The sequence below is a fragment of the Elephas maximus genome, chromosome 1 (genome assembly GCF_024166365.1).
Source record: "Elephas maximus indicus isolate mEleMax1 chromosome 1, mEleMax1 primary haplotype, whole genome shotgun sequence".
Taxonomy (NCBI): domain Eukaryota; kingdom Metazoa; phylum Chordata; class Mammalia; order Proboscidea; family Elephantidae; genus Elephas; species Elephas maximus.
The window spans coordinates 118,208,239-118,234,597 of NC_064819.1; the positions used below are offsets into that span (position 1 = coordinate 118,208,239).

At 41.7% G+C, this 26,359-nt stretch overlaps 2 protein-coding genes across 4 annotated transcripts in view; both read right to left on the reverse strand.

The window, feature by feature from the left end:
* The window catches only part of LOC126082021 (glutathione S-transferase A1), a 231,545-nt gene that overhangs the window by 75,439 nt on the left and 129,747 nt on the right, over positions 1-26,359 (reverse strand). The gene's annotated exons all lie outside the window — the stretch shown is intronic.
* LOC126081957 (glutathione S-transferase A2) overlaps positions 25,521-26,359 on the reverse strand; it is a 130,586-nt gene continuing 129,747 nt past the window's right edge. For 2 of the 3 annotated variants that reach the window (XM_049894216.1, XM_049894207.1), the window contains exon 7: positions 25,525-26,191. In XM_049894216.1, the coding sequence (XP_049750173.1) occupies positions 26,066-26,191 (126 nt within the window). In that variant the 3' untranslated portion in view covers positions 25,525-26,065. Of the gene's footprint in view, positions 26,192-26,359 lie in introns of all 3 variants that reach the window. The other variant, XM_049894225.1, reaches the window with a different exon arrangement.

The following is a 26,359-nucleotide window of genomic DNA, read 5'->3' on the forward strand; positions in this document are numbered from 1 at the left end:
GAATGCACTTTCATCTAAAAGATCCTTGGATTCTTTGTTTTGAGAGCCTGTTGAGGTGATCATGGCCTGTTTCTTTACGTGACTTGATATTGACTGTTGTCTCTGAGCCACCTATAAGTTATTGTGTTAGTTTATGCTTGCTTACTGTGTCGTAGCTGCTTGCTTTGTTCTGTTTTGTTATACCCCTATGGGTTGCTTGAGTGAGCTAGCTTGATTATTTTCGCCTTTGGAGCTCTGGTGTCCTGTCCCCAGGTGGCTAGAGCTGTTATCATGTATATCAGTCTAGGAGTCCATTCAGTTTTCTTATATGAATTCAGCTCAGGTTTCCAGGTAGCTGACATCACGTGTGTGGTATAGGCTCTGTCCCACAGTCTTAGAGGGGCAGGGGTGATTGGACTATATACCCATATCTGCTTGCAGCAGGGGGGTCACTCTCTGAACAAGGCAGGGGGTTGAGAACCTACCCCCAAGTGTCTCTGAGGAAAAAGTGTCTCTGTTCCTTAAAGCCTGGTGGTGGGTGGGCTCTGCAGAGGGACCATGGGCACCCACAGATTTTGTGGTAAGGACTGGGAGGTACCAGTCATCCCTGGACCCCTGTCGCGGGTGGCTGGGTGACCCAAGTGGAGCCATCTGTCCTTACGTCCCTGTTGTGGGTAGGTGAGGACCTTGTTTAATAGGCAAAGCAATGTCAAACGTCAAACACCCACCTCTCTACCGCACCGCTGAAATGGTTGGAGTTTGCCAGCAAGGGCCTATTCTCCTGAAATAGGCCCACGCAAGTCCATGCAGAAGGGAAAGGTGCTCAAGGTCCATGGACAGTTTATGCCTGGACAGGAGCCGCTTCTGTCTTGAGCTCCTCCAGTTACTGGAGCTAGCAAATTATCTTTTCCCCCCAGTTGGAAATTTTTTCCTTCCCCAAGGCCGGGAGCACAGCTCCAGGTGCTCACCAGGGTCTATCTCAGGGCTAGGGATTCAGCCGCTGAAGCTGGCTTGTGGGGGGGGCGGGCCATAAAATATACGCAAGTACTTAGCTTTTGCTGAGAGCACCCTTCTGCTCAGGTTCCGGAGGTGTGAGTGGGCTGTGTGGCTGGCTGCTTTTCCCTGAAGAAACTGTGGCCGAACGCTAGGACCAGCCTGCCATCTCCGCTGCCACCGCAGCCACTCCAGGAATGGTGCCTGAGGGCTCCCCGTGATTCAGGTCCAGCAATCCTTTCCGCTTCTGAACCGTCTCTTCCTTCCCCTGCCCATCAGTTCGTTGTCTAAGCTTGCCTTTGATTCTCAGAGCTCCCAGCTTGTCACAGATATACTCGTTTCATTTGTTTTTTTGGGTCTTTGTTGTAAAGAGAGCTCGACAGAAGTGTCTGTCTATTCTGCCATCTTGGCTCCACCTCCTCTATATTTGTGTATGTTAGAAAATTTTCATAATAAAAAGTTTTTTTTTTTCCCTTTTCTGTTGAACAAATCTTAGGCTTATAATTCAGCACATTTCAAGAGTTACTTGTGTAACCCATATCCCATCAAGATAAAGAATTTGTCATAACTACAAGTATATCCCTTGTACTCTCTCACAGTCAGTCTCTACCCAGCCTCCAGCCCCACAGGCAGCCACTGTCCTGATTTCTTTTGCCATAGTTTGCTTTTGCCTGTTTTAGAATTTCATATAAATAGAATCGTAATCATATAGTACATACGTATGTACTCTTCTGTACCTGGCTTCTTTCACTCAGCCTAATGTGTTCGTCCATGTGTTATACGTATCAGTTGCTATTTGTTTTCTTTTGTCTTTTTTTTTTTCTGAGTATTATTTCATTGTATGGATGTACCCATTTTGTGTATTCATTCTCCTGCTGATGGACACGTGGGTTGTTTCTAGTTTGTTGCTATTATGAATAAATCTGCTATGAACATTCATGTACAAGTCTTTTTCGTGTCCTTGTGTTTTCATTTCTCTTGGTTAAATACCTAGAAGCATATTTGATAGGTCATAGGGTAGATGTGTACCAGGCCACTTTTCAAAGTGGTTGTACAATTTTATATTTCCGCCAGTAATGTATGAAAGACATTTCCATATCAGGGTAATTCTGGCCTCAGAAAGTCAGTTGGTAAATGTTCCCCCTCCTCTGTTTTCTGAAAAGGGTTGTGTAGGTTTCTATTATTTCTTCTTTAAAAGTTTGAGAGAATTCATCAGAGAAGCCATTTGTGTGTGTGTAGCTTACCTTATATGTTGCCCTTATTTCAGGGGTTATTGCTCTTCCTGCCTGTCTTAGTTATCCAGTGCTACTATAGCAGAAATGCTGCAAGTGGATGGCTATAACAAACAGAAATTTATTTTCTCAGGGATAAAAGGCACCCAACAAGTCTAAAACCCAACAGAACAATTTACATTAGCTCTCAAGTCTTGAAAATAATCCTCTGCTCTTTGGGAGCATTTGGGCATCGGCTCCACCCTCCAGACTTCTAGGTTTTGGGTGGAGGCCCATCAGCCCTGGGCTTCAGCTCTGCCTTCCAGGCTCACTGGGACAGCAACTCTGCTCCCTCAGCTTTAGGCAACCCCAATCTCCTAGTCCATCTGACTGGTGACCCCACTCCCTCAGCTCCAGCAGGCCCTGTTCTTCTGCCCCTTGGGCATGGCAGGGGTGGCAGCCCCACCGCCTCAGCTTTGGGCATCGGCCCCTTCCCTCTGGCACACCTTAATGGCATCCTCACACTCCGGAACTGAGCTGGTGAAGATCCGGCTCTGAAAACTAGGAGCTGTGGCTCCATCCTTTGAAACTGAGAAGGTTCTGCTTCCTCTGCTCCTTCCAATAGTTCTGCTGATCCCTGAGCTGCTCCAGGGATGGTCCTTTTCTTTTCTTGGAGGACAACAGATGCAGCCTCTTTCCCGCCTGTAGAGTTCCAAGGCGCAGACAGTGTTCTTTCCATTTGTTCTTCCTCTGTCCCCTTGAGTCCAAACTGATGGGTTTTCTGCTGCGGTGTTTGATTAGATCCATCAGTCACAGGCTTAATCTCTTTAAGAAAAGATCGTGTAGCCACATCCTTGATGAACATTCAAGGACACGTGTCCTAGTCTGTACAACAAAATTTTCTAAACATCTTGCATAGTTCATTTTTAAGTCCATTTCTTTCCTCTCACATTTCATTTAAAGCAGCAAGGAGAAACCATGCTGCCCCTTTAAGATCTTGCTTAGAAATCTCACCAGCCAGATGCTCAAGTTCACCACTTAGAATTCCTACCTTCCACCAAATATGTGAAAGTAATTCCGACAAGTTCTTTGCCACTGCACAAAAAGCTTCGCCTTTCCTCCATTGTCCAATCACGTGTTCATCATCTTCTTTTAAAGCCTCACCAGAGGCACATTTAAACACAGCAACATTTGGTTGCTGGGCCTGTATGTATTCTCTACGACGACAGAGACTTTCTCTATAACTCTCCTCACTCCCTTGGGAGCCCTCGCCAGAATTGCCTTTGACATCCATCATTCTACCAACAATCTCTTCAAGACAATCTAGGCTTTTAGGCACCTTAAAACTCTTGCAGCCTCTACCCATTACCCAATTCCAAAATCACTTCCACATTTTAGGTATCAGAGCAGCCCCCACTCTTCCAGTACCAAATTCTTGGTTGTCTAGCACTGCAATAACAGAAATACTGTAAGTGGGTGGCTTTAACAAACAGAAATTTTTTTTCTCACAGTTTAGGAGGCTAGAAGTTCAAATTCATGGTGCCAGCTCTAGAGGAAGGCTTTCCCTCTCTGTTGGCTCTGGAGGAAAGTCCTGGTCTCTTTTGAGCTTCTGCTCCTGGGTGATCTTCATGTGGCTTGGCACCTCTCTTCCTCAATCTCTGCTTACTAGCTTGCATTTAATCTCTTTTATGTCTCAAAAGAGATTGACTCAGAACACACTGTACACAAATCCTGCCTCATTATCATAACAAAGACAACCCATTCCCAAATGGGATTATAACCACAGGCACTGAGGTTAGGATTTACCACACATATTTTGGGGAGACACAATTCAATCCATAGCACTCTCTGTTGTCACTCTCGAAAACAATTATTTTACATATACTCGCCTAGTTTTGTAGTTTTTTACAGTGGGGAGGCCACCCTATCATGGCCAGAAGCAGAAGTCTTTAATAAAATTTGGTTTAAATTCATGTTATTATTAGAGAACTGTAATTCTAAAGTCAATTGATTCAACACTACCCCAATATTGCTACCACAATAAAAAAAGAGATGAAAGTTAAAAAAAGAGATAGATTGTACTAATTGCATTTATGTTGAGTCTAACCTCCAAATTAAATATTAATATAATTAATATCTTTCAATATTAGCAAAAAATAGCACAACAAACAACGATCTTATAAACATCATGTAGATTCAATAATTAATAACATTACTTTTATTCTCTTCAATTCTGATATGCGTTCTCACATGGAATAAAAAATAATGAAGTTACAGCTAGATCTCTGGTAATTTTGCATCACTGTAATATGCCCCAGGAGTGTGTTGTTCAGGTCATTTGTTATGTTTATTAATGGCATATAAAATGCTTGAAAGTAATTATTTAGAGACACATGTTTCAGAAATGTTATCATATATATATTCAAATCTGTTTGTACAAAAAAAAAAATGTATATGTGGACCTGGTATCTTAGCAGAGACAAGACGTTTTCCAGTAGAATGTAGAGCACTTTTCAGTCACATCTCTATCTTCTATGTGGCTTTATCCCTGCTGCCTCTCATGATGGGATTACACCATGTAGAAAACAATCATTTTCCAAACTGATACATAATATTACCCAGGTTAAGTGGGAGAATTATTAGGTTCATGTCTCTCTGCATAGGGAACCATGCTGGAAACCTAATACTTTGCTTATCAAGGCTTTTTGGGTCTAAATCTACTTAGACAAACAATGAAATAGGTTGCTTCCACTTCCATTTTGGATTTAAGTGGGAATATTTAACAAATGATAAAGTACAATTATAAACCACTGGGATGTTGTGGTTCTTGCCTTCACTTAGGGTAGGTGACAGAGTTTAGCCTCTGCTTGCTTAAAGCACTCCTCCAAATCGGTCCTTTGGGTAACCCAAGGTCTGAAGGCTACATCCCACCCCTATGGTCCAGAGGGAAAAATCTTCAGAGCTAGGGGTTACCAGAGTTATGCCAGTGTGAACTTTAAAGCAAGAGTAGATTTTAAAAAAAGACTGTCATTAGAGATTGTTATATTGACACTGTAATTAAAGGTAGGGTTACTTTCTTTGAAAATTTTTATAAATGATACTATATGTTAACTAAGTAGCTCTGGGGGAAAAACTGGTTTTATTTTTTAAATTATTATAATGTAATGAAACAATTCATACGCCTTTTTTTTTGATGAAACTAGTGAATTCTGGCTCTTAGCTTTGATTGCTCCAAATCTTTTCCTACCATCTGTCCCCATCAAAATTAACCATGAGAGCAAAGAGACAAAAAAAAAAAAAAAAGCTTGTTAGTGTCTGCCAACAAATGCACATACAAAACAAAACAAAAAAATTGGTGGCTTATTTGACATAGTGAATTGCAAGCCCATGATGCTTCAAAATCACAAAAAAAAAAAAAAAAATCCACAGAAAACCAGTTGCCGTCTAGTCAATTCTGACACTTGGCTATCCCCTGTGTTGAGTGTAAGTGCACTCCACAGGGTTTTTAAGGCTCTGGCCTTTTGGAGGAGCCCTGGTGGCACAGTGGATAACAGCTTAGCTGCTAACCAAAAAGTTAGCAGTTTGAAACCACCAGCTGCCCATTGGAAACTCTACAGGGCAGTTTTCCCTCGTCCTATAGGGTTGCTATGAGTCGGAATTGACTTGAGAGCAATGGGTTTGGTTTTTTGGGACCTTTTGGAGCAGATCACCAGGGACCTTTTTTTCTATGTACCCCTGGGTGGGTTCAAATCGCCAACTTTTTGGTTAGTAGTTGAGCGTTTAACCTTTTTTTTTTTTTTTTTTGGTTAGTTGTTGACCTTTAAACCATTGACATCACCCAGGGACTTCTTTTAGAAAAATCATCAAGGAGCCTTAAAAAATTAAGATGCCCAGGCCTCATCCCGAGATACTTGGATTTGATTGCTCTGAATAGACACCAGGCATCAATAGTTTTTTCACAGAATATTAAAAATTGAGATATAATTCTCATACCTAAAAGTCACCCCTTTAAAGCTCACTAAAAGCCATTCAGTGATTTTCAGTATATTCAAAAAGTTGTAAAACCATCACCTCTATGTAATTCCAGAACATTTTAATCACCCCAAAAAGAAACCCTGTAGCCATTAGCAGTCCATGTTCCCCCCTGGCCACAGCCCCTGATGACCACTGATCTACTCTTAGGCTCTGTGGATTTGCCTATCCTGGATATTTCATATAAATGGATTCATACAATATGTGGCCTTCATTTCTGGCTTCTTTCGTTTGGCATGTTTTCAAGATTCATACATGTTGTGGCACGTATCAGGATTTCATTCCTTTTTATGGCTAAAATTACATGTTTTCAAGATTCATACATGTTGTGGCACGTATCAGGATTTCATTCCTTTTTATGGCTAAAATTACATTGTACGGATATACTCCGTTTTATATTTATCCATTCACCAGTTGATGAACATGTGGACTTTTTCCACTTTTGGGGTATTATGAATAATGATTCTATGAACATTCATGCACAAGTTTTTGTGTGAATATATGTTTTCAATTCCCTTGGGTGCATAGGTAAAAGTGGAAATACTGGGTCATCTGGTAACTCTATGTTTCACTTTTTGAGGAACTGCCAAACTGCTTTCAAAAGCAGCTGTACCATTTCATATTCCCACTAGCAATGAATGAGGGTTCCGATTTCTCCACAGCCTTGCTGTTTGTGTTCTCCCAAAAATATGTGCTTTAAATCCTAAACTTTATGCCTGTGTTTATAATCCCATTTAGGAATGGGTTGTTTTTGTTACGTTAATGATACAGTGTAGAGTGTCTTGAGTCAATCTCTTTTGAGATACAAAAGATTAAACAAGCAAGGGAAAGGGCGGAAGTGGGGTAAGACAGATGCCAAGACATATGGAGATCTCCAAGGAGCCAGAAAGCAAAAGCTGAAGAGACAAGGACCTTCCTCCAGAGCCGACAGAGAGGGAATGCCTTCTCCTAGAGCCAACACCCTAATTGGAACTTCTGGACTCCTAAAATATGAGAAAATAAATTTCTCTTAAAGCCATCTGCTTGTGGTATTTCTGTTATAGCAGCATTGGGTAACTAAGATGCTTGATAACACTTGTTATGTTTTGTTTTTTTGATTACCACAATCTGAGTGGGTAAAGTGGTATCTTATCATGGCATTTGATTTTGTCTTTTCCTAATGATTAATAATATCCACGTGTCTGTCCGTTTGTTGTACCATGGGGGCTTGTGTGTTGCTGTGATGCTAGAAGCTATGCCACTAGTATTCAAATACCAGCAGGGTCACCTATGGCAGACAGGTTTCAGCTGAGCTTCCATACTGAGACAGACTAGGAAGAAGGACCCAGCGGCCTACTTCTGGAAAGAATTAGCAAGTGAAAACCTAATGAATAGCAGCAGAACACTGTGTGATATAGTGCTGGAAGATGAAACCCTCGGGTTGGAAGGCACGGAAAATATGACTGGGGAAGGGCTGCCTCCTCAAAGTAGAGTAGACCTTAATGACGTGAATGGAGTTAAGCTTTCGGGACCTTCATCTGTTGATGTGGCAAGACTCAGAATGAGAATAAACAGCTGCAAACATCCATTAATAATTGGAACCTGGAATATATGAAGTACGAACCTAGGAAAATTGCAAATCATCAAAAATGAAATGGAACAGACAAAGATTGACAAACTAGGCATTAAAAAACCTGAAATGGACTGGTGTTGGTCATTTTGAATCAGACAATCATATGATCTACTATGCCAGTAATAAAAACTTGAAGAGGAATGATGTCGCACTCATCATCAAAAAGAACATTTCAAGGTCTAGCCTGAAATACAACGCTGTCAGTGATAAGACAATATGCATAGGCCTACAAGGAAGACCAGTTAATAAGACTATTCAAATTTACACACCAACCACTAAGGCCAAAGATGAAGAAATTGAGGATTTTTACCAACTTCTGCAGTCTGAAATTGATTAAACATGCAATTAGGATGCACTGATAATTACTGGTAATTGGAATGTGAAAGTTGCAAACAAAGAAGAAGGATCTGTAGTTGGAAAATATGGTCTTGGTGATAGAAATGGTGCCAGAGATTGCATGATTGAATTCTGCAAGATCAACGACTTCTTCACTGCAAATACCTTTTTGTCACCAACATAAACAGTGACTATACACGTGGACTTCACTAGATGGAATACACGAGAATCAAATCAACTACATCTGTGGAAAGAGACAACGGAAAAACTCAATATCATCAGTCAGAACAAGGCCAGGGGACGACTGAAGATCAGACCATCAAGTACTCATGCGCAAGTTCAAGTTGAAACGTAAAGTCCACGAGAGCCAACGTACAGCCTTGAGTATATCCCACTTGAATTTAGAGACTACCTAAGAATAGATTTGATCAGACAAAGGCCTAATCTCTAAAATCTACAAGAAAATCTAACACCTCTACAACAAGAAGACAAATAATCCAATTAAAAAATGGGCAAAAGAAATGAACAGACACTTTACCAAAGAAGACATTCAAGTGGCCAACAGACACATGAGATAATGCTCACAATCTCTAGCCAACAGAGAAGTGCAAATGAAAACCACAATAAGATACCATCTCACCCCAGCATTACAGGCACAAATCAATAAAACAGAAAATAACAAATGTTAGAGACTTCCGGCCAACGTAGCTCTGTTGACAGAAGCACCACACTGTCCCTCCACAGCACAGACCTGAAAAACAAAGTAAAACACAGACAAACGTCATTCCTGGATCCTGAAGTGCCAAATGAAGAGATAGCCGAGCATCGGATGGAGTAAGAAACTGACAGAGGACGAAAAGTGAGGAGAGATACGTGCGGAGGGCTCCATTGGCTAAGGCATCTGCCATCTTGGACTGCTGTTGAGGATCGGCAGACAGGGAAGCCAAGAAAGCAGCTTCCCAGAACTCCCAGCAGGAGACTCCCAGAGCACCCTGTAAGCAGTGATACACGCTTTCCCACCCCCCATTCTCAACCAGCCTGACACTGATTCCTACTGTCGGTTCAGTTGGATGACATCAAGCTAAATATCCTCTCAACAACAGTGTCTGAGCAGGGAATGCTTAGGATTTTTATTACTAACAACAGCAGGTTTTTAGACTTCTGGGAATTAGTTTCCATTTCTCAAATATGTCCACCCACTTTGTATTTACAGGCTTGTTTTGAGAGAACAGCTGTTTGTCAGTCAGGTCCTTGGCATTTATAAATCCATCATATAGGCTGTCCGTGTCTAAAATGTCCATTATTTTTAAGCACTCTGAAGCACGCTGGATGTCCTCATAAGTTAAACATCTCCTTCTGCAGGAAAATGGTTTAAAGCACAGAGGTAATTCGAACGGGTGAAATCAAAATTAGATTGTAAATAAGTTACAGTTTTAGTAAAGAAATTGGGAACGTCCTCTTTAACTTACTGCCCTTTCTGGTGACATTTTTTTTTTTTTTTTTTTTTTGTAGCTCTGAAGAAGTCTTATTACCAAAGAATGAGTCCATTTTTCTCTGTATGAGTTTCTGTTGCAACCTATTCATAACATCAGACGACTCGGGTGCAGTCAGCTCATCCTTCTCTACGCTCTTTATGGCCTCTTCACGGATCATCAAACAGTTCTGGAGAAACAGCATATGAATTTCTATTTTACTGTAATCTGTTTTTCCATTCTCATCCTCAATGCATTTCCAGACCAAAGAAGGACATTCTTCTTGTCCCACACTTTGAATATATGATTTATGGCAGGCCAACATTTTAGCATCTTTTCTATGGCTGGCAGCAATGATAGGCCTCTTATAAGCACATGTCTAAAGAGTTTACCTCCTTCCATTTCTTTAATGAGTCAAAAATCTCATCAGATGGGTCTGCACATTTTGAAGACACTGAAAAGTGACCAAAAGCTTTCACAATGAAAGTTTCAATATCGTATTGGAGCAAGTCACACCCCCTTTTAGCATGTTGTCTCCAAGGTATGCAGGACATTGAACAGGTAAGATCTTTTCATTTTCTTTGGTAAGAAGTTTATAGACTGAATGGAATTTGCCAAAATTTACCTCTGCGCTCTCTGCCAAATTTGTAGATAGAAGAGCTAAGTCTGGTTTGTATTTGGACAAAATGTCAGCGATCTTTTGTTTTATGATTTTGGCGGTTTCATTAAAATCCTCACAGAAATCAAGAAGGCAATTTGAAATTCTGTTTTTCAAATCAAAGTAACTAAGAGCTAGGGTGAATGTTTTTGGTTGCCTGATTCAATGCACCACTTGAAGTTGAAACCCTGTAGGAAGCATGATCATGGGTAAGGTATGACAGAATCAGCTCTACATCGTACAGGGCTAACACATCGGTTATCAAAATTTCCCCTTTTGTTTGCCCCCAGGATATTTTAGTCATAACCTCTGAATCAGAAATGTTACTTTACTCAACTTCATAGAGCAATCAAAGGAACGATAGGAGAATGCGTGTTTGTGTGGTACACCCAAGCTAATTCAGCAGCTGCTCTTTTTGACTGAGCATTGGGGTCTTTTGGGGAAACAATAATCTTTTTATTTTTTGCAAGCACTTGATTGTATTATGGAGCCCTGGTCACGCAGTGAAGAGCTTGGCTGTTAACCAAAAGGTCGGAAGTTCGAATCGACCAGCCACTCCTTGGGAGCCCTGTGGGGCAGTGCTACTCTTTCGAGTGGCTATAAGTCAGAGTCGACTCGACAGCACATAACACCAACAAAAGGCAAACCAGCTAGATTTCAAGTTTGGAGAGAATTCGGAAGTCAGGCTGGGGTTTCCCTAAACCCAATAAGCACATATAAATCACTTCCCACCCCCTCTGTCCCTGCTGAGTGCCTTTCTTTCTTCCAGTCCTGACAGTCCCAATCTAAGCATTGTCTGGTCCAGAAGTAAAGCAGCAGGGATTAAGAGCACAGGCTGGTCTGGGCTGCTGGAGCTGGAATCCTCGCTGTCGCGCACCCCTTACTCGCTGTGCAATTCCCTCTAGTTTTTTTTTTTTTTTTTACCTTCTCTGAGACTTTTTTTCTTCTGTAAAAAAAGAAAAAACCTCATTGCCTAACAAAAGCAGCGACAAGAAGCCTTGCAGCTTCTGCCTTGATCTCAGAATGCTCAGTCTCCAGATGCTCCCTCTTAGAATTCAGTGTCCACACTGTAAGAAGACCAAGTGACCCTGAGAAGCCATGCGTGGATAACTGCAGTTGAGAGCCCCAGCTGAGCTGCCAGCCAAAACCCAGTATCAACAGACTGCCATGTGAGGGAGCCATCTTGAACATCCAGCCTAGTAGAGCCTTCAGATGACCCCTGCCCCTGCCAACATCTGACTGAAACTGTGTGAAAAATCCCAGATGATAACCACTTAACTGGCCTTTCCCATTTCCCAAGCCACAAAATTGCAACAGGCTGCTCAGCCATATCTTGAACAGTACCTGAGCCAATTTTTCTTTTCCTTCTTCTTTCTCTCCTTTCCCTCCCCTAGCCCATCCCTGCCTCCAAGTAAGATCCTGATGTTAGCTCCCCAAACGGTTAAGTGTTAACCAATGTTTCCTCTAAGACTGTGGAAAACAAGTGATATTGACCTAAGCCTGTCAAATAAGACGAAGGATGGCGCCAGCTACCCCCTGAGCTGATGGGATAATGCCAGGACAAGATCAACATGTTTGGGATACAACCACCAAAACCAAACAGAAGAAAGAGTGCACATTCCACAAGTCCCTAAAACTTATGGCCCCTTTTCCCTTAAAAACCCAAACCCATCGGTAGTCTGGTGAGACAGACGACTTTAGGAGGAGATCATTCCCCTCTGTCTCCATATACCGGTATATGTAATAAAGCTCTCGCTACCCACCTCACCCCTGTCTCAAGAATTGGCTATTTGCAGCGGGCAGCTCTAACTCATGAAATTGCAGTAACAAAATCATGGGCAAAATTGTTTTAAGCTGCTAAGTTTTGGGGAGTAATTTGCTATGCCACAAGACATAATCAGAACGTGACATACACTTCATGGTCTTTTAAGCTCGAAATCCAGATTTTGCAACTCCAAGTCTTGGCATCTTTGTTTCTCTGCCACTTACTGAATTCAGAATTAGTCGGGAGAGACAATGGGTACAGGGAAATATGGTGAATAGGGTGGAGGTACCGGGAAACCCTGGTGGTGTAGTGTTAAGAGCTACAGCTACTAACCAAAAGCAGTTCGAATTCACCGGGAGCTCCTTGGAAACCCTATGGGGGAGTTCTACTCTGTCCTTTAGGGTTGCTATGAGTCAGAATCGACTCAACAGCAATGGGTTTTGGGTTCCCTCTGTCTCTGCCACTGCCGAACCTTACCTGGTCTATTCCAATTCCTTCGGAACATTTTATCTCATAGGTAAACATGAGTTTTGTAATTCATGAAGAGTTTTATTTTTCTTATTATAAAAGAATGCAAGTTCATTGTGGGTACAGTAGACATTCATATAAGCTAGAAGGTGAAAAGAAAGAAAAAAAGACCTTATAATCCTACCAGCCAAATGTTAAAGCATTAAATTTCCTGATTTATTATTTTGCCTTTTCCCCTAGAAAAACAGAGGCTTAATATTATGCTGTGGCCTGCTTTAAAATTTTTTTTCACTTATCATCAGTGTATGTACATGTCAACAAATATTCTCCTGCAATATCATTTCATTTTATTATAATTAGGCAATAAAATTACATATTTTTTCAAAATCAGAGCTATAAAGAAAATAAGAGAGATCGTAAATGGAGAAATCTCATTCGTGCCACTGCTCTCCCAACTTCCCGATCCCATCATCACTTTTATTGGTTTCCTCTGTACCCTCCCAGTTATCCTATTTATGCAGAGGTATTTTTTTTAAGCAAAGATATATAAGAATATATATTTGTATTCCCTCCCTTTCTTACACAAAAGATAAAAGATAAACATTTTGGCATTCACCAGTTGTTTGTTTTTACCAACAACACATTCTAGAGGTCTTTGCCTGTCTCTACAAGGACCCTCCTAATCCCTTTTATGTATAATATTTTAAATTACTGGGTTATGTCCCTTGTTTTGGGTTCCCCTTTTCCTGGAAATATAGGTTATTTCCAATTCCTGCTGCATTAAGGCACCTATAGCTGTTTCTTTGCTTATGCTTATTCTCTTATAATAAGTTCCTAGAACAAGAATTGATAGGTCAAAGAATATGAATTTTTTTGAGGGTTTTGATATACATCGCCTGATTGTGACAATGATTTTTAAGAAAACAATTAAACTCATGCTAAACACACGAGCAATTATTGTACCTGCCTCAGGGGATATCCAGCAAACATGTTTTGAGGAATTAAGTGTGATTTAACACATTGGTCTCCCAAAGATCAAGGTCTGAGCAGCCCCCTCTGATGACAAAGCTCTGATTCTTAAGAGTTTTTGCGACTGTTACTGAAGCCTGATTTTATGTCTCTCATTTCAGGCATTTGATACAAGAATCAGTAACATCCCTACAATTAAGAAGTTCCTGCAGCCTGGGAGTCAGAGGAAGCTGCACCCTGATCAGCATTATGTCCATGTTGTCAGACATATTTTGCAGTTCTAATGGCCAGCGGGTCTTATGATGGCAAGAGTCATGACCCATCACACCACCGGCACAAGCCGTCTGTAGTGGATAACAAAGCCAACAGTAGATTGTATAAATAAAAAGTCTGAAAATAAAACTAGACTGCCATCAACCACAAATGCCTATTAAATGCCATATGAAAACGTTCATGATATGTGCAGTTTTTTTTAAGTTTCTAAGTTTTGGATGATAGTCCACAACTTTTATGAAACAAATGTTCTGTATAAGTAAACAGGAAGCAGATATAGGCCAGTGTTCTTACTTTATGCATTAAGATCAGGACTTTCGGGGGGAGACTGACCAAAGATTTGGGAAGTGGGATCTCTCCAACATCCACACTGATGCTGAGTACTTGTGATAGAAAGAAGTAAAAAAAAAAAAAAAAAAAGTGAAAAATTGGGAGTAAGTGAGTGAATGATGCCAGGGCATTTTAGAGGTGGGGTGGGGACCAGGGAATGTGCAGGGAGCACCTTTTGAAAATCTGAACAAGTAGGGACAGTTAGATGATCCCCTTCCACCTACTACAGCCACCCTGACACTGGGTTTTGCTTTGGTGAAACAATTCCAAGTAACACTGAGATTGTTGGAGATAAAACTAATTAATATTTCCTCATATAAATTGACCAAAGATTCTTCAGCCTTGGTATACTTCTTTTAGGGAAAAAAATTTTTTTTAATTGTGCTTTAGGTGAAATTTTACAGCTCCAGTTAATTTCTCATTCAAAATTTTATACACATTTGTTTTGTGACGTTAGTTGCAACAATTACAGTTCTCGTTTCTGCAACTGATCACATGATTGTAACTGGTATTTAGAACTACCTCCTTCTACCACCCATTCCGTATTCCCTTTGCCATCAGCAAGCACCTCAGCTGGTCATGGTTCTTTGCCTGGTGGGATGGCCTAAACCTTCATACCTGAAGCATCTGGGCCATTAGTAGTCAAGTCAGAATTGGGTTGCTGTAGTTTTCCATTGACTTTAATCACAGGGCATGGTCGTACTAACAGACACCCTAAGGAATCACCTGTATTCCAGACATACTCTTCTTTACCTGCCTTATGTAATATGAATCTGATTTCCTCTTGGTAATCAGGATTACCAGTATGGTAACTTCCTTATTTGCCTGTTGATTCAGAGGCTTAAGGAGCCTGAAGTGGCTAGGTGGCATTATGAGCTTCCAGTTCAATGAATCAGTGCTGTGTCTCCAGGTGGGAGCATTCCTCCTTTTGGAACTAAGACCTCTAGACCTGCAGAGCATAAGGTTGCAAGGACAGGAAGCAAAAATCTTTTATTTTATTTTAAAAGAATTTTTTTGTTGAACTTAAGATGAAGGTTTACAGAATAAACTAGTTTCTCATTAAACAGTTAGTACACACATTGTTGTATGACATTGGTTACAACCAGGAAGCAAACATCTTGAAGTGGGTCACCAGGGGTAATAGTGAGTGGTGCCACTGCCATTTCCACCCCTTGTTTCCTGGACCCATGAATCCTGGCTATGGGAGAAACAGCACCATATATTGGATGCTGGTTTAGAGCACATGTAGCCTCCTGGAGAGCATTGCCCCAACCCTGCAAGGGAAGTGTGTCTTTAGAAGGCCATTCCATAGTTCTATCAAGCAATCTGATTAAGGATGGTGCGGAACATGGTAAGACCAGTGAATTCCATGAGCCTGGGCCCATTGCCTCACTTCACTTGCGGTGAAGTGAGTCCCTTGATCTGAGGCAATACTGTGCAGGATACCATGATGGTGAATAATGCATTCTATAAGTCCATGGACAGTAGTTTTGGAAGAGGCATTGCATGCAGGGAAGGCAAATTCATATCGAGAGTAAGTATCTATTCCAGTAAGAAAAAAAAGGCTGCCCTCTCCATTATGAAAGTGGTCCAATGTAATGAACTTGCCACCAGGTTGCTGGGTGATCAACTTGAAGGATGGTGCCATATTGGGGACTCAGGGTTGGTCTCTGCTGTGGGCAGATTGGGCACTCAGCAGTTGCTGTAGCCAAGTCGACCTTGGTGAGTGGAAGGCCATGCTGCTGAACCCATGCATAACCTCCATCCCTGACACCATGGCCACTTTGTCCATGACCCCACTGAGCAATGATGGGAGTACCTGGGGAAAGAGGATGACTGGTTTCCACAGAGCATGTCATTCTATCCATTTGATTGTTAAAATCCTCCTCTCCTGAGGTCACCCTTTGGTGAACATTCACATGAGACACAAATGTCTTCACTACTTTGGCCCATTCAGAGGAGCCTATCCACATACCTCTTCCACATACCTCCTTGTCTCCAATTTTCCAATCATGTTCATTTCAAGTCCCTGACTATCCAGCCAAACCACTGGCCACAGTCCATGAATCAGTACACAATCATACTTCTGACCATTTCTCCTTCCAAGCAAAGTGAACAACCAGGTGCACTGCTTGAAGCTCTGCCCATTGGGAGGATTTTCCTTCACCACCGTCCTTCAGGGAGGTCCCAGAAAGAGGCTGTAATGCTGCCACTGCCCACTTCCGACTGGTGGCTGCATGCTGAGCAGAACCATCTATAAATGAGGCATGAGTTTTCCCTTCCTCAGTCAACTGATCATAAGGAACTCCCCATGAGACCATAGGTGTACACAGGGAGATGGAAGGTAATGTGACAGGAATGGAGACCATGGACATTTGGGCCACTTACTCATGCAACTTACTTGTACCTCCAGGTCCTGTTCAGGCCTGATCTTGTGTACCACTTCCATTTAATGACAAAGTGCTGCCGAGCATCTCCAGCTTTATGACTCTGTGGGTCACACAACATCCAGGTCATGACGGGCAGCTCAGGCCTCATGGTGACTTAGTGTCCCATGGTTAAGTGTTCAGTCTCTACTAACTCCAGTGACAAGCCAAAAGCTGTTTCTCAAAAGGAGAGTAGATATCTGCAGAGAATGGCTGGGCTTTGCTCCAAAATCCTATGGGTCTGCACTGTGATTCACCAACTGGAGCCTTCCAAAGACTCCAAACAGCATCTCCATCTGCCACTGACATTTCAAGCACCATTGGATCAGCTGGATCATATGACCAAAGGGGCAGAGTGACTTGCACGGCAGCCTGAACCTGTTGCAGAGCCTTCTCTTGCTCTGGGCCCCACTCAAAACTAGTAGCTTTCTGAGTCACTTGATAAATAGACTGGAGTAGTGCACTCAAATAAGGAATATGTTGCCTCCAAAATTCAAAGAGGTCTGCTAGGCATTGTGCCTCCTTTTTAGTTGTGGGAAGAGCCAGATGCAATAACTTATCCTTCACTTTAGAAGGAATGTCTTGACATAGCCCATACCACTGGACCCTTAGAAATTTCACTGAAATGGAAGGTGCCTGAATTTTTGTGAGATTAATTTCCCACTTCTAGCACACAAACATTTTCCAACAGGTCCAGAGTCATTGACACTTCTTCCTTACTAGGTCCAGTCAACATAATGTCATCAATATAATGGATCGGTTTGACTTCTCGTGAAAGGGAAATGTGATCAAGTTCCCTGTGGACTAAATTATGACATATGGCTGAAGAGTTGAAGTAGCCCTGAGGTAGGCAACTGAAGGTATATTTCTGGCCTTGTCAGCTGCAGGCAAACTGCTTCTGATGGTCCTTTGAAACAGATATGGAGAAAAAGGCATTAGCCAGAGCAATAGCTGCATACCTGGTACCAGGAGATGTGTTAACTTGCTCAAACAATGAAACTACATCTGGAACAGCAGCTACAGTTGGAGTCACCACTTGCTTAAGTTTTCAATAATCCACTGTCATTCTCCAAGATCCATCTGTTTTTTGCACAGGCCAAATGAGGAAGTTGAATGGGAAGGTGGTGGGAATCACCACTCCTGTACCTGCAAATCCTTGACGGCGGCAGTAATCTCTACAGTCCCTCCAGCAATGCAGTTTTGCTTTTGGTTTACTATTTTCCTAGGTAGGGGCATTGCTAACGCCTTCCACAGGCTTTTCCTACCATAATAGCCCTTACTGCTTTTGTCAGGGATCCAATGTGGTGGTTCTGCCAGTTGCTGAGTATGTCTATTCTGATGATGCATTCCTGAACTGGGGAAATCACTACTGGATGAGTTTGGGGACCCACTGGACCAACTAACTGTGAGACAGACATGGGCGAAGGCTCCATTTATAACCTGATCTCCATATGCTCCCACTCTGACTGGTGGGCCACAGTGATGTTTTGGGTCTCCTGCAATTAGTGTCAGTTCAGATCCAGTATTCAGTAATCCCTGAAAAGTCTGATTATTTTCTTTTCCCCAATGAACAGTCACTCTTTTAAAATACTGTAGATCCCTTTCAGGGAGGCTGGGAGAAAGATTAACAGTATAAGTTTTTGGAAGTGTATTGGACTCCTTCCTCAAGGAAACTTGGTCTTCCCTTCATTCAAGGGGTTGTGGGTCTTTCAACTCGCAAAAGTCTGGGAATTAATTGAGGGGCCCTGACTCTCCATTCTGGCAATTAGAGTTAGACTGCTGTTCATTTGACCTAGAATTCATCTGCTTGTACAGATCAAGTAAATATTTAGTAGATTTCCTCTCTATTTCACTCCTAGGTACACCATGACTGAGTAACCAACACCATAAGTCCACATGAGTCAGACTATTCTGATTACTGCTTTGGATCTGCTATCCATCATGGTAACCATGTCCACCTTGTCTTTGTTGATTGAGTGCCTCCACTTGGCACCTACCACCATGGGTTCAATCAGCCCCATTGTAGTCAGGTATCTTAATTCAGTCAGGGAGTTTCCACTGTCAAATCTGACTTACATAAAATAGCAATCACAGCAAACTTCAAGGATGGTGGGGCTCCCTTCACAAATTTGTTCCTCACAGCTGTGGTGAAAGGCGTGTCCTCTGGGGACTCCATATGTGGGTCCATGGGTCTAACCTGATAAATCCACTCTAGCATGCCAATTTCCCTAAGCCTTTGGATACCTTCTTCTACAGTATACCAAGGCCATTCTGGTACTTCAACTTGATTTAGTGTAGGCCACAGCATAATCCATGCTTCAGCAACCCAACCGAATAAACTATTAGATCGTTTCTGAACTTCTCGAGCTGAAACATTAAATGAAAAATCTGTGTTTAGTGAGCCCATATCAGTAAACTCAGACTGATCCATCTTTGTTCCCTGCACCAATATACCACACCCTTAATAGCCATTTCCACACATATTCCCCATATTCCAAGAGTTCTTTTGGAGTGTAGCATACCTCCTTTTGGGTCATACTTTGTATATCACCTTTTGGGGCTTACTGGTACTTAATTCTAGTTATAGGTCTAGAAGCCAAAATTGGTGGTGAGGAAGTGTTTTAAGAATATTCGTCATTGTCTTGTAAAGCTTCTGCCTCAGGCCATGTCCTAGGCAATGACTCAGACAAAAATTGTCTAGATGAAGCTAGGTTAATCTCATTAGATGAGGGTGCAGGGGCTAATGCTTTTACTGGGAAGGGTGGTTTAGCAGACAAACATGAAGTAATCTCTTCCAATGGGAGTGAGAGGGCTGATTCTGTTGGCAGGAATGATTCAATGGAATTTAGGGGCTCAGTGTCTCCAGGTTGCTGACTATCTGCCCATATGTCCCCATCCAAAGTTTCAGGGTCCCATTTCTTCCCATTCAATGCCCTCTATTTAACTTCAGACACTTCTCGGGGCTGGCAATTGAGTTGGTGTTGTCAGTCAGCCACTCTTATGATAAGACTCCGGGTTTGGTTTTCAGCAATATCAGCTCTGTTACTGCAAGAAATAGGCTTTCTTTCAAGGCACAAGTGGAAACTTTGAGGTCGTTTACACAGCACTTAAGATTTGACTCTGAAGCCTGAGCTCATCTCTTTCCTTCATCAGTTTGTCTAGCAAAAGTAGGACCAACCAACCAGCTTCCTTATACTTTTCAATATAACAAAATTGTAGAATGGTATCACATATTAACACCCCCCCCGCCCCCCGCCACCACAAGCAACTGTCAAAAATTCAAGCCTTGAGTTGCAATATTAAGGGATTCTATGGGGAAAATATTAAACAACACAGGAAGCATCAAAAGAAGATGGAAGGAATACACAGAGTCACCATATAAGTTTTTGTATGAGAGACTGACATAATTTGTAAACTTTCACTTAAAGCACAACAAAATTAAAAAAAAAAAAAATCAAAAGACGCATTGCACTGAGCAAATCTGCTGCAAAAGCTTTCTTTAAAGTGTTGAAAACCAAAAACGTCACCTTGAAGAGGAAGGTGTGCCTGACCCAAGCCATGGTCTTTTCAATTGCCTCATATGCACGTGAAAGCTGGACAATGCCTGAGGAAGACTAAAGAAGAATTGATGACTTTGAATTGTGGCGTTGGAGAAGAATATTGAGTATATACCATGGACTGCCAAAAGAACAAAAAAATCTGTCTTGGAAGTAGTACGACCAGAATGCTCCTTAGAAGCAAGGATATCAAGACTAACTCTCACATACTTTGGACATGGTGTCAGGAGGGATCAGTCCCTGGTGAAGGACATCATGCTTGGTAAAGTAAAGGTCAGCAAAAAAGAGCAAGATTCTCAATAAGATGGATTGACAGAGTGGCTGCAACAATGGGCTTAAGCATAACAACATTTATGAAGATGGCATAGGACTAGACAATGTTTTGTACATAGGGTCACTATGAATTGGAACTGACTCGACAGCACCTAGCAGCAACAACATCACACATGCAACCTCCCCAGACCCTCACCTTTCACCAATACCTGATCTATTGGTGGTGATATTTTGTGTATTTGTATTGCCTCCTGATGCCATGGATTAGCAGTGCCCTATTTACTACTGGAAGGAGAATCATCAACATCTTTAAGACTAACCAGACTTGAGAACCAATTTAGAAAACTCATCCTTACAATTTTGTTTCTCCGGAACGATTCTCGGTACAAAGTGTCTTAGGCTGCGTTCTCTAGAGAAGAAAACCAGTAAAGTGTATGCATATATAGACACAGATTTATATCAAGGAAATGGCTCATGCAGTTGTCGAGGCTGGAACATCCCAAGTCTGTGAGTGAGGGTAGAGGCTTCTCCTGTTTCACGTAGCTGCAGGGGCTGGCAAACCCAAGATCGCCAAGTAAAAGAGCAAGGGTGTTACTCACGGGCTGTGAAGACCAGTGAATCCCAAGATTAGCAGGCAAGACTGCAGGTAAGCTGCTAGCTCTCCTAAGAACCAGAGGTCAGATGAACAGGAGCCAGGGCAAGTAAAAGCATATGAGCCTTGCCAGAATGTCTACTTATATCTGTTGGAGGCCACATGCCCAGAGAAACTCCCTTTGAATTGATTGGCTACTCACAGCAGATCCCATGATGCAAGTGATCACACAATATCAAATCTCATCATGGAAGTGTTCCCAACATCATACGACTGCCAAACTGCATAGCTGCCAAAGCACTGAGAATCATGACCCAGCCAAGCTAACACACAGCCTTAACCATTACATCCCATCACCATCTCAACTACTCTCCATCTCACTACCCCGTTTTAATTTCCTCATCGTGTTTATCACTAGCCACAATCAAGCTTTTCATTGATTTGTTTACTCTCTTTCCCCACTGCAATGCCGCTGATGAGCAGGAATGTCTTGTGCACCATAGCACTGATCTTCCATGCCTAGAACAACGCAGGGAACGTAACAGATGCTCAGGAAACATTTATTGAATAAAACAATGGATTAAGTCCTTTAAATATTATTCACTGAAACCATAAACTCTAAGAAGATTTCACCGATTTCTGAGGTCAGGTTCTAAATATCTTTTTCTATTGGGTATGCTGGGCTGGTTTGTTGACTTAGAATGTCACAACTATGTTGAAAGTTTCAAAGGACAAAAGTATTGAAACATAGCTATTGGTTGCAGAGGGGAGATGAACAAAGGTTGTGAGAGGCAAGGGAGATCAAAGAGAACACAAACTTTAAAGTTGTGCCAACACATGGTTGCTTATCTAAGCAGCTGTGGTTGGCAGGATGTCACTAATACATATTTGTTCTTCCAGAAGATTTTGGAAAACGGACAGGTTACTGTATATAATGGCCCCAATCATGACACAATTCCCCCAGTACAGTCAGAAAAATTAATATCCACTTTCATTTCAATAGTATATGCAGTGAAACTTGTGAGAGCCAGAACTCAATAAGCCTACCTTGTTTTTCAGGGTCTCGCAAGTTTTCTGTACTTGACAGAGTCAGGTCAGTCTTACCACTTTTCTACTGCTGGTTTTAGTGGAAAATATTTTGAGTTTTCCTTCTCTGACAAATTTCTGCCTTATATAGTTTCCAGCTTTCGCAGGTTTTACTGTATATAGGATCTCTCCAGGAAAATGGGGGAAGGCTTAAGGATTAAATACCAAAATGTATATTTCTTCTTAACCACAATTTTTCACTATCACAATAATTTTTCACTATCACAAATTACCCTGTGACCATATTCAAAATACTTAATGTCTGGTATGGTAAATATACCACCACCCGTCTGTCAGTTTGTTGTAGTGTGGTGGCTTGTAGGTTGCTATGATGCAGCAAAGCTATGCCACCAGTATTTCAAATACCAGTAGGGCCACCCATGGTGGACAGGTTTCAACACAGCTTCCAGACTAAGACAGACCAGGAAGAAGGCCTGGAGATCTACTTCTGAAAATTAGCGCATGAAAATCCTATTGCTCATAACAGAATAATGCCCAATATTGTGCTGGAAGATGATCTCTCTGGGTTAGAAGGCAGTCAAAATACACAGTGGCCGCAACAATAGACTGCAGTATACCAACAATTGTGAAAATGGCACAGGACCAAGAGTCATCATGAGTCAGAGCTAACTTGACAGTAACAACAGTAACTTGACAGTAAAGAACAACAACATGGTAAATATAAATTTGTATATACATATATGGAAACCCTGGTGGCGTAGTGGTTAAGTGCTATGGCTACTATCCGAAAGGTCAGCAGTTGGAATCCACTAGATGCTCCTTGGAAACTCTATGGGGGCAGTTCTACTCTGACCTATAGGGTTGCTATGAGTCGGAATTGACTCGATGGCAACAGGTTTGGTTTGGTCTTTTATACATATACATCAAAAATTTAAATATTTTTATTTCTAAAATAAGCTACATGTAGCATAAAAATGAATAAACCTGTACTGCAAATCAGTCACAAATCATTATAATAATTTCTGATCTTTTGTTGATTTTTATAAGCTGTGCATGTATTTTGGATTGTATGTTGGAGGCTGGTATCTTCCTCTGTGAAGGCCATCATGTGCTGGGGTAGCTTTTTCCTGCAGCTATGACTCTCAGTGGGTTTCTAGATCCTTTCACTTCTTTTTACACTTGTCTCATGGACGGCTAGAGGAGGTAGAGCCTTCTCAGTGTTGCTAGCCCCAGAGTGCTTCACCACCCCTGGTAGGCATTAACCCTGCTCTCAGCTTTATAAATAGGCATTTCATTAAAGTCTTCTTAGTCACCCCTTCTCCGCCTTTTTTTAATTGTCATAGATATATAGGTAACAAGTCATTTGCCTTTTCAACATTCTTCACATGTCAAAATTTGGTGACATTTGTTATATTTATCATGTTGTTTAGTCGTTATCATTACCCATTTCCTAATTTTCCCATCATCATTAACAAAAGCTCAGTGTCCCCTAAGCAGTGACTTCCCCTTCTCCCCTTCCCCACACCCACCCCTGGTAAAAAAAAAAAAATGTAGCCACTAATAAACTTTGGTCTCTATACACTTGCTTATCCTAGATATTTCATATAAATGGAATCATACAACATTTGTCCCTGTGTCAGGCACCTTTTTTTGAGTGGTCTTTTTTGCTTCTTGCTAGAACTCGCCTTGATTCAACTTTGTATATTGATTTGTAATTCTTTATATGCGTATCTTTTTCCTTAACCTCGGTTATGCACCTGTCCAGTGCTCAGCTGATATCATCTCGTACCCCCAGCACCATGCACAATGAGGTAAATCCTATAAGGAAGTTCACAGGATAATAAAAAGGCATTATAAAATGTATGTTATAACCTGGGAAAGGCCAGGTCTGACAAGGGTGAAAACCTCTGTTGGAATCAACTGGATGGCAACCAACAACGATAACAAAAGGTAACAGTATAAGAGTATATTGTTGAAAGGGGTTTAACCAAGGCTTCTCTTCCTTATAAATCCCTTGAGGAGTCTCCAGCTGGAAAGAGAGGGAGTAAGTGTGCAAAGGGAACTGGGAACCTCCTGAGAGGACATCTTGGAACATCTTGTTGGGCTGAGATGGCCTTACACTGAGTCAACAGAAAGGACATGATCCGTGTGCTCTGTCGGCCCCTCCCCATCTGTCCTAGTGCTTAGATAGAGTGCTGCTATAACAGAAATACCACAGGTTGGTGGCTTTAAAGAGCTGAAATGTATTTTCTCACAGTTCAGAAGCCTGGAAGTCTGAATTCAGAGTGTGACTCTAAGGAGAAGTTCTTTATTTCAGCTTCTAGTACTTGGTGATCCTTGGAGTTCCTGGGCATATAGATTCGTCTTCCTCCATCGTCTTCAGACAACATCTGTCTTCCCCCGTTTGTGGGTGCTTCTATGTCTAATCTGCTCTCTTTGTAACTCAGAAGTGATTAGGTTTAGGACACAGCGTACACTGATGACATAACCAAGAAAACCCTATTCCCGATCAGGCTCACATCCACAGGTATATTGGTCAGGATTCCAACACATATTTGGCAGGGGTGGGTTATGGGGGCACGCAATTCAATCCACAACACCTCCCTTTGTACATGTTAATGCAATGTTATTTGGAAAAAGGATCTTTGCAGATGTCATCAAGTTCAGATGGGATCAATGACGGGTGTCCCCATTCAGTTACCATTGAGTAGATTCTGATTCATGGTGACTCCGTGTGTGACAGAATAGAACTGTACTCCATAGGGTTTTCAATGGCTGATTTTTCGGAAGTAGATTGCCAGGTCTTACTTCTGAGGCTTCTCTGGGTGTACGCAAACCGCCAAACTTTTGGTCAGCAGCTGAGCCTATTAATCATTTGCACCACTCAGGGACTCCAGTATCCCACAAGAAGAGGGAAATTTGGACAGACATGCGCACAGAGAGATCACCAAGTGATGACAGAGGCAGAGATTGAAGTGATGTGTCTACAAGCCAAGGAATGCCAAGGATAGCTGGCAACCACCACAAGGCAGGGCGAGGCAAGGAAGAATCCTCCCCCAGGGACTTCAGGGAAAATATCGCCCTGCTGACAACTGGATTTTGGATTACTGGCCTCCAGAACTGTGAGAGAAAATGTTTCTGTTGTTTTAGGCCACCTGGTTTGTGGTAATTTGTTATGGCAGCCTTAGGCAGCTAATACAAGGATAAGTATGATTTTGGATTAGAATTGCCTATTTTTTTTGTTTGTTTCTCTCACTAGAGTAACCTGCCATGAGAGCAGAGGCTATATGTGGCTTGTTTGTCATGATTTTCCTAGCTCTTGGACCATTAAATGGTCCATAATAGACATAAAGTAAACATTCGTTCGATGAATGAGTACAAAAAAAAATTGATTACCTGAGGAAAATGGCTCTCTAAAGAGAAAAAAAATTGTGTGTCCTTGGTCAGAAAAGTAGCCAAATGCAAAAAGATAAAGCCATTTTTACATAACTGATATTGTCAGATGCAAAACTTCTATTTAACTCTTTTTGCTAAGGTATGACAGCTGTTCTATGGTAATCCTTGGAAATAGACTAAAGAGTTGGCATAACTTTTTTCACTTTATTTTCAGTTGCAAGAGACATTCTAGGAGGTGATGATGATTTCATATTTGAACAAAACCAAGTAGTCTGAACTGCAACTAAACCTTCACATAAACCAAAAACCAAAGACATCACTATCGAATTGATTCCAACTCACAGTGACCCCATGTGTTACAGAGCAGAACTGTTCCATAGGGTTTTCTTGGCTCTAATGTCTTTAATGTCTATGGAAGCAGATCACCAGGCCTTTCTTCTGAGATAAGGCCACTGGGTGGGTTCAAACCACCAACCTTTAGGTTACTAGCTGAGCACAAACCATTTGGGCCACCCAGGGACCTAAATCTGCACAGAGTTGATTTCTAATTAAATGAGCATATATACTTTGGAAAAGTTTATTAGCCTCACAACAGCCAGATTTAACAACTTGGAAAGCACTTCATTGCTGTAAAATTTCAGATTTCTCTTGCATGTGCATGACATTCATACTGGCTTTATTGCAACTTGAAAATCTTCTTTGCTTGTTCTAAAGTTTTCTGATCTAGGGGAGGCTTCCTCTGGCTGCCAGGCTGCAGGAACTTCTTCACCGTGGGGAGGCTGCTGACTCTGGCCTTCAGGGCCTGCAATGGACAACAGCACAGCCTCAGAGTGGAGCCAAAAGACCAGACCACCATTAGCACAACCTGAGACCCTCCAAGGCAAGGACTAACTGAGTCCCCTCCATTAGCACCTAAATGGGATGCAGATGCCCAGAGAGAAATGAAAATAAAAGAAAATATTCCTCAATA